This window comes from Garra rufa, chromosome 9, assembly GCF_049309525.1.
Source record: "Garra rufa chromosome 9, GarRuf1.0, whole genome shotgun sequence".
Lineage (NCBI taxonomy): Eukaryota > Metazoa > Chordata > Actinopteri > Cypriniformes > Cyprinidae > Garra > Garra rufa.
In genome coordinates, this window is record NC_133369.1 from 13,735,568 (window position 1) to 13,752,318 (window position 16,751).

The following is a 16,751-nucleotide window of genomic DNA, read 5'->3' on the forward strand; positions in this document are numbered from 1 at the left end:
TGCAAATAAGCACACTCTGATTGTTTCCTCGTATTTGAATGTGCTGCGCTTGCCCCTGAGGGGCCGGGGATTTTGCGGGTCACGACGGAAGGGGTATTTAAATAGAAAGACATCCGCTAATGTAGTGTACGAATTAACTCGGAATTTGGCCTAAATTCCAGATGCGTTTAAATCCATGCAAAACTTTATCCTAAGTTTTCCACCCATTCGAAAAAAACGGACAATGCCTGTCTGCATTCGCCGTTTCCATACATGCCAACTTAGTTAAACCTTGACCTCAATGAAGAAAGAGGCGGGGTGCATTTTGAATATATTTAAGCGAAATTAGCATATATCTGCATAATAAGGAGGTGGTGATGATTATTCATGCATCGCAAATACTCGAGAGGTCGAACAATTGTGTTGAATAATCCTTTAGTGTCATCGCAGCGGAGCCACAGATGTGAGCCGATTCTGTGCAGAATGAGGCGCGGATTGTCATATGTTGCGTAGGCGGATGAGTTTGATTGCAAACTGAGTGTGAACCTTTGCTTGCTGTGCTGTCGTGAGAGAGGCCGGTGAGGAAGATGTTGTTAGTGCTGTCTGGGCGAATGTTTGTGTAACTTGTTCATGACATTAACGGTGCGTGGGCCTGACGTTAACAAGCTGGAGTGTGGTTGGGTGTCTGGAGCAGCGTGTTTCTTCTAAATTAAAGCCAGCTTATTTGTCCTCACATTCCTGCTGACAGAGAGAATTATGAAAGGTACAGACCGGTGCTCTGGTACCTGTTTAGTCTGCGTGTGGTCCGTTCCGCTTTGTAGTTTCTCGAAGGGTCAAACATGTGAAAGATGCGGGTAAAAAGTCTCTGGGAGGGAAGTGAACATCGTCATTCATTTCAGACGCCCTTAAGACAACCCTTAAAAATAATGAATGTTTTCAAACAGGTTTCCCTAATGGGGGTTTTCCACTGTGTAAAGCAGGGTTGTCCAATCCGGCTCCTGGAGGGCCACTGTCCTGTAGAGTTTAGTCTTGAGTAGTCAGACCTTTGGACTGATGGCAGAAGGTCTGGGAACATTGGCTGCTTTGAATGGCCAAGACCTGCACAAGAAGCCATATGAGGGACAGGTAAAACCAATCATCTTTCATTTTGTGCCGCATCATGTTGGGGCGTGGAAATATCCCCACAATAACAGACCTGTGTGTAAAACTCTTGAACATATTTGAAAGATTTTGTGCCGCAAATTCTAAATATTTGACATACTTTTGAAAGTCCAGCGTTTAGTTGATCCTTATAAGCGCTGATCACAGTTGTACATAGGGCTGGAAAAATATGTTGATGCATCGAGATTTTTCGAATGCATCGCGATACTTTATCGAGTCAATTCTGAGCTTAGTTTTGAACAGCAGATGCCACTGCATGCTTTAGAAAAAGCTGTACTCTGTTTGTTTCCAAATCCTTACACGCACTTGAACCTAAAATAATCATTCATAAAATTAGAAAAGGTTGAAGCAAATTACAAGAGTGTTCACAGTGGGCTATGTTTACATTACATCTCGCGTCATAAAAACAATGAGCCGAGGTGAAATTACATGACTCAGTCGAACGCACAAGCGCTCTTCGGCACTCCTTCTATTGTGCCTACGAGTTTGAACTTCCAAAATGCAGTTTAAATGCAGCTTCAAAAAGATTTAAGCAATCCCAGCCAAAGAAGAAGGGTCTTATCTAGCGGAACGATTGGTTATTTTCTTAAAAAAAAAAAAATGTAGTTGATATACTTTTTAACCTCAATTGCTCGTCTTGTCTAGCTCTGCGATGTGCATGCGTACTTTGTGTACTCTGTTTCAATACAGTTAGGGTAGGTCAAAAAACTAATCTCATTTTCTACTCCAACTTCAAAATCGTCAAACATCACTGCTTTACCTTTGCGTTTGACCTTCTTTGCAAGTTCACTTTGTAAACACTGGGTCTGTACTTCTACAGCAACGTAGGATGATTTTAAAGTTGGAGGAGAAAATAAGATGGGAGTTTTTCAATCTACCCTAACTACACTGAACTGGAGTACACCGAGTACACATGAACATCGCAGAGCTAGACAAGATGATCATTTGACGTTAAAAAGTATATCAATTGTACATTTCTTTAGAAAATAACCAATCTTTTCACTAGATAAGACCCTTCTATTGGATGAGCCAGTGTTGCTGTGTCAGGTGGTTTAATACGCCAACCCTGTAGAAAAAGAACTGCATATGCTGGTTAGGTTTGTTTTCAAACATGGGTTGTTGGTTAAATCCGGTCCTTAAGTCAAGAGCTGGTTTAAGCTGGTCTTGAACAACTAGCTCCTGCTCAGGACCAGCTTAAGCCAGCTCATGACCAGTTAAGAACCATCTTAAACAAGCTCAAACCAGCTACCATGCTTTAAAACATACCCAACCAGCATATGATGATTTTTTTTCCAATAGGGAAAACAAAGTTCTGTGACCAAATATGGCCATGTCAACACTGACCCTTCCCTATGCTCTGCCCTCCTTGTTTACTGTTTCTAAGTCAGACAAACTTTACACAATATCCAAAAGGATTGAACTAGAGATTCAGTACTTGTGCTCATTCGATATTATTCTTATATGGGCTTTACAGAATTGTGGCATTGCAAAGCATTTTATCTGCTTTTGTTCTTATTTTTTAAATTACGCTGTAACCTGATTAAAAACTGCAGAGAAGTAGCATTAATTTACTTGAGAGCACATTTAGTTGTTCTTACTGATGTTATACATGTTCACTTGGGAATGAGGGCCAAATCCAAAAGCACTTCTTAAAATTAATTTAAAGATTTGGAAAAAGAAAAAAAAAAAAACATCTCTGGGTAGCTTGTGCCACTATTATAAGAGCCCCAGCAACAATGTGGTTTGTAGATTTGGATAATGTCCATAAAATTGTTATCTAAACACACAGGCCCTCCATAAATATACATTAAACAAAAGAGCAAAGCTTGTCTGAGAAAATGGCCAATGGCAACAGTTGCTAAGGTAGTGAAGAGTCAATTAGTCCTTCTATTTCCACCAGTTTGACCCATTCAGGCCAATTAGCAGAGCAGTTGCGAAAATAACAGGCGGGTATTATCCCATTCACAGCCAATCATAGTGCTAAAGAGGCATTGCCTCATCACATGACTTTTTAGCCTCCTTCTTGCAGTTACTCCTACACATTCACGCCATGCTTTAGAATCTAATGAGACTGAAATGAACTCAAGCAAGGGAAAAGAGATGCTATACCTCTCTGAATCTTCATCTGCTATATTGCTCCTGAACAGTATTATAAGATTCAATATTTACAGAATAATTAGACAGCATAAGGAGACATGGTTTCTAGAAAAAAAGGCCCATGATGGATGACACCGACATGACATTTTCATGATTCATGACACTTATTATTGACATGCTCACTTCCTTCAAGTGTCCTTTGTTTGAGACACAAGCCAATGACAGGCTCAATGTCATGTCTGCGAAGGCAAACGTTTATCATTTCATCAGTAATGATCGCTTTCCATGTCTCCAGCACAAAAGAAAGCTGTAAAGCAGACCTTCCCTTTATTTCATACGAAATTCTGCAATTCAAAGAGGTTCTAATGCAGCATGTTATCGACGATGAGCTTTAATGGCAGAGAGCACTCAATGCCCGTTTGCACAGAAGGCTTAAAGCTCGCTCACTCGTTCCATCTCTCTCCGCAAGAAGTCTCCCTCCTACCTTTGCTGCAGTAACTCTTAACGTATAGATCTTCTTGAGAGCCTAATGGGCTAATGCATGTGGTAATATATTTCTGAGTCAGATAGAGTCATGTGTTTATGTGCATCGAGTGTGTGTGTGTGCAGAGTGCTCGGTGTAATCTTTGGGGCTTCCTCGGGCCTCCGCTGTCCGGATGCAGGGGATCTCAAGCCCTTTCCCTAAATAGCCGGCATTCTTTCCCTCGCCCCAAGGGGCCCTGGGGGTAGAGTTGAGGGAAGGAGAGCAATGCTCGCCATGTCCTGCTCTGGTCCCTGTGACGGCGGGGTCATGGCGTGTACTATCGATCACTACCGTCAGAAGTGAGGCTGAGTGCATGTGTGTGCGCTGTGAATGCTGTCTGCAAAAGAATCCAAATTGTTATGGAAAAGCTATGAGACCTTTTCTCCACATCTGGGGAAAAATAGTGGCAAAACTCATATGGGTCAATGACATTGTGCTCTTTTATTTGTCCTATCCATTAATGTATTTAAAAATACATTAAAAATGCATTTACACTGCCTGAAGACCATGGAAGCCAGTTTCTGCTACTGAATAAAGCAGAAAAAAGGTAATTGCAACTTCTTATCTCACAACTCAGAAATGCATGATACAAACTTCCAATTGTGAGTTTTTTTTTTTTTTTGCAAGCTATAAAGTTGGAATAGCAGAATATAAACTCACAATTACATTTTTTTTTTTTATTCAGTGGCAGAAACAAACTTCCATAGAATGCACCTATTCTAAAATGAGAAAGTCATTAATTTCTGTAATAAAATGTTCATTTTGATATATATTACATTAAGGTGATACAACTGTGATTTCATAATCAAGAAAAAAAGCCTCATTAATATAATATTTTTATTATATAATAATACATAATATAAAAGAGTTCTGCATTTTGTTTGTTACAAAACAATATTTTAACAAAACTGCTTTACTGTTTATTAATATTTGAACAACAAAAAAGTACAATAATTTAGATATTTTAACATTTTTATGACAAAGCAAAGTTAGTTCATAATTTAAAAATTCAAGTAGGTCAAGCAAAGTGACTCCCCCCAAAAATGAGTAAAAAAAATATATATATATATATATATTGATTAAGATGTGTACACTCACTTTTTATCTAACAATTCTGACTTTTTTCTCAGAATTTTTATTTAGTGGCGGAAACAGCCTGCCATAGAATACACCTATTCTATAATGAGCAAGTTATTAATTTCAGTAATAAAAAAATAAGTTTGATATATATTTTATATAAAGTCAGGGTGATGCAACTGATATCCTAATGAAGAAAAGCCTCATTAATATAATACCATTTTTATTATTTTATAATATATAATATAATAACAGAGTTTGCCATCTTTTTTCATTACAAAACAATATTTGAACAAAACTGCTTAACTGTTTATTAATATTTTAGAAAAAAGAACAACAAATCAAAGCCATGGTTGTGTTGTGAAGTCTCTTAAAATAATTTAGATAAGAGATTTTAACATTTTTATGACAAAGCCAAGTTAGTTCATCATAATAAAAAAATAATAATAATTGTCCGTCATGTGATGTGTCTCTCCCAAAAATGTATAAAATTCATAGCATTAGTAAGGAAAAACAACTTCTTCCTGGTAAATACTGATCTGAAAATATTTTTATTGATCTTGTCAAGTTTTAATTTTTATTCCTGTCAAACCACATGAAACTAACATGAATACAAGAAGTACATTTCTAAAAACTTTAATTTTAATCTATATTATTTAAAAAAAATCTTTATTATGGACACTCACATGCAGAAATGCATCAACATGTGAATACAATAAATATTTTAAATGCATGCATATGCAGTGTGCACAAAAATGTAAATTTCCACAGCCTAAGCATAATCACAGTTGGTGGAGGCAGGGGTTAACTCCACATACTCAGCAGGCAGTGCAAGAAAGCTGACCTGATAGAGGTCAATCTCTCTCTGCGAAGAACAGCAGAGGAGAAATAATGAGAGAGAGAGAGAGAGAGAGAGAGAGAGAGAGAGAGAGAGAGAGAGAGAGAGAGAGAAAAGGAAAGGCAGACGGACAGACAGAGGGAGGGACAGGAGTTGGAGGAGAGGAGAGGCGGCCATTCGAAACCCATTTTCGAGGGCTCTCCAGGAAGTACTAATTGTTTGGTGACTGGAGTACTCTTTAGGGAAATGAAGGCTATCTGGGCGTGCAGCGAGGAGATAATGTGTGTGCACATCACTCACCCTTTAATAAAGAGCAGAGCCCGGCTACGCACCGGCCAACCCTGGGATACGGAGCGAAGGAGGGGAAGCGGGAGGGAGGGAAGGATGGATTTATCCGTAGTAGAGGAGGGGGCGGGGGAGAGGAGGAGATGGTTTACAGAAGCCAGGCTGCGGAAGAAGAGGGGGGCTGAATGGACAGATTATAGTCATTAGAGTGGTAGAAGACAGGGATGAGAGAGAGCAAAAGGCAAGGAGAAGAAAGCCAGGAATTGTTTAATTAGCAGACAATAACTGGTTTCCTTTTCTCTGGAAGGCTTCAGCCTTTTTGCCACTTTGATTGAAAGCTACAGAACAGAGATGACTGGAAATGATGGGAGAGGAATGGAAAAAAATGACGCAAGCCGGACTCAAACTCATGCAGACTGTGTGAGCACCAAAGCTCATGGGGGTCAAAGAGCTGGGCAATATATAGCTAATTGTATTAATGATATCTTTTCATTTACATTTAAATAATATGCAATTATTTTATATTGCTTTTTATTTGGCCATATAGGTCCAAAGTCAGAGTTGGAAACGTCTTTAAAAAATGTATTTTTCCAAAATATTTGTATGTATGCAAATTGTGTTTTTATAAGGTACACATTACTAGTAATTGTGCAATACATTCTCATATTGTATTTTCAGAATGTTTGTGAATATCTGTCCTCTCCCCAAATTTGTCACTACTGCAACACAGTAATAATAATTTTCTACATTGTAAATATTTTTTTGCAGTATTTCAATTGTAATTTATTAGATTTGTACATTGAATCCAATTTTTCTTCGTAAAAGGCAAAAGGTTAATCATATTGATTTCAAAGTATTCATTATTTTGAATATACAATGAGCCAAAAACTTTTATAACATCTTAGTTGATAATTCAGTACAAAACATCCCATGTTTCGGTATTGACAGTAATGTTTTAACTTGCATACTAAAACACTACTAAAACATACTAAAATACAAAAAAAAAAAAAAAAAGGCATTACTGTACTAAAAGTTTGTTTATTTCCTCCATAAAAAAGGATTATGTGGTAATTTTTGTCACTACCGAAACAAAGATGACATGTTTCGGTCATGACTGTTTCAGTAGTGACCATTTTATGGGATAACACCCAAAAAAACAAAGATGCCACTACCCAAACACCACCAAATGTTTCAGTAGTGACAATTTTAGATACTTTTAAATCTACCTGAAAGAGGTGTGCTTCACTTTCAAAAAGATACTTTTAGAAACAACCATGGAAAAAAAAAAAAATTATGTTGAAATTTAAGGGTTAGGGTTTGGGACAGCCACTTCCCAATTGAAAGTACCCAATAAATTATGATTTTATGTATATTAAGCTTACTGATTTTTTTAAATATTATTGTGGATTTAAACAGATAATAGAAGAATCTTAGTAAACATCTAAGATTTGAATACTTGAATGCTTTTTAAATGTGTTTTTTGGTTGTGGGACAGCAGTTTGCAGTTGCACCAGTAGGGCCCATATATATTCAAAAAGCTATCAAAATAAATTCATATTAGACATAATTTATTTTATGCACATCATGCAAGAAACATATACCACTAGGCCATGACTTCTTGCCAGAGCAATACCCCAAGACAAACAGTTGTCAACTGATAACATGTCATGAATGTAAACGTTATATGTGCTAATGTGTTTCAGACAACATATGTGTAGCATAATAGCACATCTATCATCAGACAATTTGTCTCCCAGGGTCTCCTTGCTTGAGTTAAGTGCCTCGGCTAAAGCCGTATGTACGACTGAATGGGATTTGTTAGTGTGTGCGGCTATAGAGATGCCAAGAGTATGTGTATGTGTGTGATTCCTGCTGGAGTCCGTTGTAAAAGCAACATCATCTCTCCCTTTCCCTCTAATCCCGGGCCGTCTGACGGCGAAGTGAACGCCTTTGACGTTTCAAAGGCTTCCCCCATCATGACTCCTGACACACTACACACCCTGACGCGCTATCGCCGTGCCCCTGACAGCTGCACAAATTGGCTGAAAGAGGTGTCTGTGGCGAGCACTTTGATCAGCCGAGCTTTTGCTCTCTTGCGCTCGGTCTTTCTCCATCCCGGCGTCGTGTTGCGGAGGCCAGGCCCCCGATCCGCTGAGGAGAACCGGGCCAGGTGGGTCTGATAAGCTTCCACTCACACAGGAAGCTTTTTGTGCAGTCAGATCATGCGTGTGTGCATGACTGCCTGAAGCCATGTCAGGCATGTCAGACACGCATATGGTGTGTATAGTTTCTGGGAATTGGGTGTATTTATTATATCCAGATTTCATGTAGGGTTCTGGCACACAAAGACACAGCTTTTAAGGCAGAGTTATGTGTGCATCTGTGTTGGGGAACATTATGTTTAAAAGTAATGCTATACAATATTGTATTACATTTTAGAAAAAATAAATAAACAATTGTGTCAAAGCATTTTTTTTAACCCTTTAAGTTACATTTGCATCACTTTTAGCCAAGGTTACATGCAAATGGTGTATATATATATATATACACTACCGGTCAAATGTTTTTGAACAGTACGATTTTTTGTTTTTAAAGAAGTGTCTTCTGCTCATCAAGCCTGATTTATTTGATACAAAAGTACAGCAAAAACTGCTACATTTTAAAATATTTTTACTGTTTTCTATTTGAATGTATTTAAAAATGTAATTTATTCCTGTTATTTCAGATCAGAATTTTTAGCAACATTACTCCAGTCACATGATCCTTCAGAAATCACTCTGATATTCTGATTTGCTGCTCAAAAACATTTATTATTATTATCATGTTAAAAACAACAGAGTACATTTTTTCAGGTTTCTTTGATGAATAGAAAGTTCAGAATAACAGCATTTATCTGAAATATAAATATTTCTATTTCTATATTCGAATTGAAAACAGTTATTTTAAATAGTAAAAATATTTCAAATTTATATCAAATAATTGCAGGCTTGGTGAGCAGAAGAGACTTTATAAACCTATACTGTTCAAAAACGTTTGACTGGTAGTGTATATTTCAATTTATTCATAGCAATTGTTCTTGTAATCCTATTTTCTGCAACCAAAACAAGTGTACATTAAATACAAATAAACACTAGAATACACATTCATTTATTACGGTCACTGGGCTTCAACTCGAAATCTCGAATCATTGAATCATTATTTGATTCGGTTCTTAGATAAACAGTCCAAACGAGTCGATTCATTAAAACGAATCAGACTTTCTATCGCTACATATAAGACCGTTTAGAACAAATCTATTCGTTAGAACGGATTCTCGAACAAATTACATGAAAGAGTGGTTGTTAAAGACGATTCTCTAGAATGATTCGGATTTTCCATATGGGTTGGGGTTCGGTCTACAACGAACCGATTCACTAGAATTACTTTTCAGGCCTGGCCTCCACATACACACGTGTTTGTTCACTCTTTGAAATGTAGCGTTTGGTTACTCCTGGAAAAAGTAGTAAACTAGAAAAAGAAGCTTGTTACTGGAAACGCTACACCTGAAGGACGCGAATGAAAATGAAGTTGAGTAAGTTGTGGCGCTACTTTTAATGACCTACTGCTGGTATGCAATTGTACATGCAATGTGCTTATGCCCCAACATTCTCATGTTCATATAAATTGCTCTACTTTTTCATTCGGAACATGAGGTTTACATTTCCCTCTATGCACATGCGCACATTGTGTTTTAATGGCAGTTGTTCGTCTTCTATTCCCTGTCTGTGTGTTGTATTCCTGAGAATTCAATGGGTTCATTCATAACTGTAGCCTGAGGCACAGGGGTGTGTGAATTATATGAATGCAGAATCTATTCTAGCCGCGATAGGCCAGTCTGTCTGTCTGTCTGTCTGTCTGTCTGTCTGTCTCAACGTCTGTCTGGAGGAAATTGCAGGCTGTGGTGAAGTGCAGGTAATAGATTAATGCCAAGGGAGACTTGCCGGTGTACAGCACAACTGACAGCCAATGATTATCGCAAACACGGAGAAAACGCGGGCCAGACACACACACACAGTCCATTACATAGACATCACTAGGAAAGTGCGCGCACACACATAATAGCTCTCATGCCACAGTCTAACTGTCACAGTGATGTTTCTATAATCTGACTGCGTGTCTGTCAGAGAATATTGAACGCTCAGTGTGTATGCGGTTCAAAAGCCTCACTGACTGAATCCTTAGTCAAGGTAGACGCCGTATTTAAACTGACGCGAATTAAAACAACATGCGAGGGATATAAGTAGAATCGGTTGTAAAATACCTTGAGGGTGATGATTCAGGCTGGCAAAGTGTCAAAAATATCCCAATATACTGTACATCCAAACTAGAGGCGTCAAAACTGCAGGTGCACTGCGCGTTCACTGGACCAGTCAGCTATGAGCACAAGGCCAGACTATAGTAGTGATGGGCGGATTGATATTAAAATATCGGTGCTGATGTCGTATGGATACTATCAGTCAGTCCTCACTCCTCACACAAAAATATCGGTCATAATACAAATGATTGTATTACTTTTATTTATTTGTATGTATTTATTAATTACAATCGTAAAAAAATTACTTTGTTTACATAAAATGGCTTACAATAGGAACTATTTCTTGTTTCAGAACGCGAACGTGAGAACAGTCACGGACAGAGCCATAGAGTAACATAATGTACTACTGAATGCCTTGTTCTGCTAATTTATGCTGGATAAAATGTGTGAAAGCTGCTAAATCACAGATTTAACAAAAAGGAATTAGTAAGCAGGAAAGGGTTCAATATTTTGACCAAACTACCTGACCGGAAATGATAAGAAGAAATTCAAATGTTGTCAGGATTCTTGCCCTGGAAATCCTCGTTTAGTTTGGCCAACCACAAACGCCTTTTGTTCCTCAGACAGCTTTTTGCACTCTTTTCCTTTATTTGTTGTAACTTTTGGCAGTTTGTAGTACTCCAAATGTTTTTCCTGGTCTGACCGATTAGTACAGCCCAAAACATGACAAGAATTGACCATTTTCGTCAGGAATAATCAGCAAAATATGTGAGTTTTGTTCAGTTCAGTGGCATTGTTTATATTCAGTGCCGCCAATATGGCCAATTGATAATGCGTTGTGAAAACACTCTGTAATGACCAAAGTAAATGTGTATCTTTCATGTTATAGTTATTTATTGTCAGCTAATCATTTTTTGAGGTGTTTGATATAACTGACCAAGCTAGAACCAGAACTATCCGTTTTATAGTTTGTGCATACAGTGCATGGAAAACAAAATGGAGTAAGATCATTTATATCCTAGGCTTGTTAATGTAAACATTGTTAATCTTTTTTGACTATAATCACCTACCTATAGGCATGGAAGATAAACTTAAACATGATATAAAATTGACTTAAAATGGATTATTTTTGAATAGTGAAGTTAATTTTAACCATGATATTAGTACTGCTAAATATCTTTTATAATATTGCTACAATAAATTAGTATTGCTAAATGCATTATGTGGTTAGAAACCAAAATAATTGTTACCCTGGATCACAAAATCAGCACAGGTATATTTGTAGCAATAGCCAAAAACAAATTGTATGGGTCAAAATTACAGATTTTTCTTTTGTACCAAAAATCATTAGGATATTAAGTAAAGATCATTAAAGCTTAATTTTTAAATAGTAATATGCATTGCTAAAAACTTCATTTGGACAACTTTAAAGGCGATTTTCATAATATTTTGACTTTTTTGCACCCTCAGATTACAGATTTTCAATTAGTTGTATATCGTTCAAATATAGTCCTATCCTAACAATCCTATTTATTCAGCATTCAGCTGATGTATAAATCTCAGTTTCAAAACATTTACCCTTATGACTGGTTTTGTGGTCCGGGGGCACAAATGGCCTATCCATTTTAAATGAGGTGTTAGAAATTATGCTTATACAACCTATTGAATAGACTAGATTTCTCCCTCACAGCCTTGTTTTATATTAAATATGGTTTTGACTCTGACTAAGGTTCATTGACTCATAAGCTCTTCGCCTAAAGGCCTGTGTTTAGGCTCACAGTGGCTAGAGATGCCCATTAGAGATGCATTTTTGTTATCTTCTATCTAAGTCATAAGATCGTGCTGTTCAAAAGTGCATATTACAGTAATCTAATATAAGTCATATCAATTTTTAATAACAACTTATGCCTTTGTCTTGCAGCAGTCATATGCCCCGCCCCCTCCTCCCATGGCTCCGCCCAGCCCCAGCACCAACAGCAGCAGCCACAGTGCAGCGGAGCAGCTCAGTAAAACCAACCTGTACATCCGGGGCCTTCCGCCTGGCACCACCGACCAGGACCTCATCAAACTCTGCCAACCGTAAGTATCTTTTCCCCTGATGTCCCCTATCTGTCGCTGCCTGTTATCCTCTGTCTCTCTGTCAGGATTGTCGTTGCGTACACCTATATGAGAGTTTTGGTTTCTATACCTATTTATAGTTGCAAAGACACAGGTACCCACACGCAATCATTTAAATGCATGCATAGAAGGTCACAGAGAAACGGAAAAAGAAAAAGTCACCGTGCTTAGTTACAGAGAAGAATATGGCCCCATAAATGGCGATGGCAAGTCAGCATCATTAAAGTGTAGGGAGGTCATTATGAAACGCTGTACAAGAACCAGGGGGCAGCTTGCATAATCTTCTTCTCTGATGACTCATGCAGATGTAAATCCTGTGTGGGGGCTTTCTGCCTTAAAACCTAAGACATTTACTCCAGCGCCATGACCTTCTGCGAATATTTCTGAATTTCCTAATTTCACCCATGCAAAGTTGACCATGAGAATATGCATCTTGGGTCAGCAGTTTCTAAGCAACGTTTAAACCAAGGACTGCTTTGTCTTGCGGACCCTACACAGATGAGTGCAATTACCAGGCTGCAGCTAGTTCCCAGAATTCATAGTGATTGTTTTTTTTGAGAAGGAAGAGGCAGGAAAAGCAACATTATTTTTATAAAAATAAATAAATAAAAACTGAAATGCATGCCACTTATAATGCTCCAAATGTTAACATGTCAAAACTCAGGGGGTAGAATGATGAAACCTCAAGCCACAGCCTCTCACAACATCTCTCAATCTCTCTCAGGGTCTCGGGCTACCATGGTCCAGGTTAGCCCAAGGCCTTGAGCGGGATTGGAATAAAAAATTCATGATTATAAAAGTTTTATTAGCTGCGGCTGCCGTGCCAAATGGGCAGTAACATTTTGGAAAGGTCAAAGGGGTTCGCCTTGGGGCTCACTTCCGGAGCTCAGCAAAAAAAAAGAGCGTCCACAAACACTCTTTGCGTTTTTTTTTACTTAACACCACAGTGATTTAGATGCCGTGCATGCATATCTGGCACCCTAGTGTCGCGATCTAAAGCTTACAGCTGCGTGCATGCATACGCACACATTTTGTGCACATGCACACATAGTTAGTGACCCTTTTCAGTCCTCCAGTGGCTCTGCTGCAGTGGCGGGAAGGGCAGTGAAAAGTGCTTCTGTCAGGCTGACATTTCGGAGATCTTCTTGTGTGATTCCCCGCGGAAGATTGGCAGGGTTTTGAGGCTGAAGGTACAATGGGGTTAGACTCTAAAGGAGAAAACGTGGCCTCAGCAGAATCTCAAACCTCAGCCATGAAAATGAGCCCTTCTAGTTTTCAGCTTGCCGTGCTCACCATTTTTTAATTAGATTATCTAATAATTTAGGAAAGGCACATTGTCAAGATGGAGATGCGGAATGTTTGCGACTTTGAAACAAGCATCCAGATTTGAACCTCTCATTTATGTTGCATTAGAAGAGGTAAAAAGGTCAGATTGGAGGTGGAGTGTTGCATTTGCTGAGACAAAAAACTGAAAACGTACCAGGGCGTTTTCATAAAAGACCTGAATATGAATCATGAATTATTAATGAAGGCCTTAGGTGAACACGTCGTTGTCATGTTTATGTGCTTTCATTATGCATCTGCAATTGTGAGTGTGTGTATATGTGCATGTACGTATGTGTGTTGGTGGAAACCAGAGGGCGGAGAGTCATGTCTTTGAGCCAGTTCATTACTTTTCCTTTCCATGATTCGATATCATGGAGTATTAACCCTCAGGACACAGCATTTTACAATACCATTTAAAATAATTGCATTTCAGAGCCCCTCATTATGTCTCTGATTGTAATCTAATGCTACAGAAAGAAAGTGAATACAATCCAACTCAATTCTGCTCACACTTGAAGCAAGGTTTTAAGGGATGAATTAAGAATTTCATTCCAACTCAGTTCTGTATGTTTTTAGTCAATTTGTCTCTAAGTATATGTGCAAGTCTCCCAGCCATTACCTTTTTCTTATTAAAATCGTACATTAAATGAATCACGCTTATGTCACTCGAAACCCGTAAGACCTTTGTTCTTCTTCAGACAATTTGTTCTTTTTACACCAATTGAGGTATTTTTGATGAAATCCGAGAGCTTTCTGGCCCTGTATAGACAACAACACAACTGACACGTTCAAGGCCCAGAAAGGTAGTAAGGACATTGTTAACAGTGTTGGGAAAAGTTACTTTTAACAGTAATACATTACAATTTTGCGTTACTCCCTAAAAAAGTACCTTATTACGTTACTTAGTTATTTTTTATGGAAAGTAATGCACTACGTTACTTTTGCATTACTTTCTAAATCTGGGCAGGGCATGCTTATTTGTTTTAATACGAAAAAGTTCTATTTTTGGCGAATGTAAAAGCATTTTCACACCAAAGGCCTAAGGCTGAAGGAAAAGTAAATTATGTCTGTACAGTAGAATGCAGAAGACGAACACAACACTCTTTAGCAATAAAAAATTAGAACAAATGTTAGTTTATCTTGAGTCATTTTTGCTTAATAATATGTGACCCTGGACCACAAAACCAGTCTTAAGTCGCTGGGGTATATTTGTAGCAATAGCCAAAAATACATTGTATGGGTCAAAATTATTTATTTTTCTTTTATGTCAAAAATCATTAGGAAATTAAGTAAAGATCATGTTACATTAAGCTTTTTTGTAAAATTCCTACTGTAAACCTATCAAAATGTAATTTTTGATTAGTAATATGCATTGTTAAGAACTTAATTTGGACAACTTTAAAAGTGATTTTCTCAGTATTTTGATTTTTTTGCACCCTCAGATTCCAGATTTTCAAATAGTTGTATCTCGGCCAAATATTGTCCTATCCTCACAAACTATACATCAATAGAAAGCTTATGTATTGGGCTTTCATATGATGTATATATCTCAGTTTTGTAAAATTTAACCTTATGACTGGTTTTGTGGTCCAGGGTCACATATGGTTACATTTGGATTATCAAAGACACTTTTATACATTTATACTTATAAAGATATTTGTATTATTTAACATTTAATTATTGCAGGTTTGCATCAGGAGTTGCATTTAATTTAATTTTGAGTTTAAATTTGAGTTGTTGTTTTTTTTTTTTTTGTGGGAGTAAGATGAATTAATGCATGTTCACATTTATATTAGAACCAAAGTGACACTAAAAGCTGAAGCTATGAGAATTCTTTATGTGTGCAAAGAAAACAAAAATAATGACTTTATTTAAGAATTTCTTCTCTTTAGTGTCAGTGACCACACAGTGCCTTTGCTGTCTATGTGGGGTGAGAAATCTCTCGGATTTAATCCAAAATATCTTAATTTGTGTTCTGAAGTTGAATGAAGGTCTTACGGGTTTGGAACGAAATAAGGGTGAGTAATTAATAACAGAATTTTAATTTTTGGGTGAACTAACTGTTTAAGTTTATTTTGCAGTGTTCTACAGATCAGCAAAAAGTTGCAGAGTAAAATTCCTTGAGGAGAAATAAAAATACAGACGAATGAAACAGTTGATATAAAGTGATAGTATAAAGCTGCAGTATAAAATAAATGTTGATAGCACAGCTTTTCTACTTTTTATTTAATTTCATTTTATCTGATTTTTTTTTTTTTTTTTTTATCTGATGAGAAATGTTTTGGTACATGCAGAAAACTTTCGATTCTGAATTTGAAACCCTAGAAGAGACAGATGCAAGATTACTAAGATGGCTTTTTCAGGAGCAAAATAGGGAGCAGGAGATTTCATTTGCTTTCCATTTAATCTCATTGCTGTCTAGGAGAAACAACTGAGATATAAAATTGATCTCATTTGTGTTTTTCTTTCCTGTGTGTGCGCATGTGTGAGTAAGATCAGAAAGTTATTATATTGCTTCCAGTGGTATCTTGGCATTCAGCGGTTCTCATTTTCCCGGTTTTATTCTATATTCCACTCCTCTCTATATAAAATAGCTTATATATTTTATATTCACTAAAAAGCATCCAAGGCTTGCTGCCCAAAATGGCACCCCCTCCCTCGCTCTCTGTCTTTCAGCCTGATTGACTAACTGAGGCAGTGGCGGAATTGCCCTTGTGTGCAGGGCTGCCATATCTAGGGGGGCCTCTGGGGTAGGATCTCATTTTCAGTCGGCAGAGCCCCCCCTGGGCTAGAATAACTCAGGCATCTAGAGCATGCAAACCATTTTTGAGCCTGTGACAAGGCTAGTAACAGGTCATGGTTTTTATTTCAAAGCGTTGCTTTCTTGCAATACATTTGTCGTCTTCTTTTTCTACACTTATGATTTATGGCTCCTTCTTGCCGCTGTAGAAATGTCTAATCACAGGGAGAAAATCAAGCTAGTATTTCTAATGATTTGAAGACCGATTCATAATTCATATTTTTTAACTCGAGTTTTATTCATGTCACTCCTG

General features: G+C 37.6%; 1 protein-coding gene across 3 annotated transcripts in view; it reads left to right on the forward strand.

The window, feature by feature from the left end:
* rbms3 (RNA binding motif, single stranded interacting protein) overlaps window positions 1-16,751 on the forward strand; it is a 208,012-nt gene that overhangs the window by 25,946 nt on the left and 165,315 nt on the right. For all 3 annotated transcript variants that reach the window (XM_073846608.1, XM_073846607.1, XM_073846606.1), the window contains exon 2: window positions 12,176-12,333. In XM_073846608.1, coding sequence (XP_073702709.1) covers window positions 12,176-12,333 — 158 coding nt within the window. The remainder of the gene's footprint in view (window positions 1-12,175; window positions 12,334-16,751) is intronic.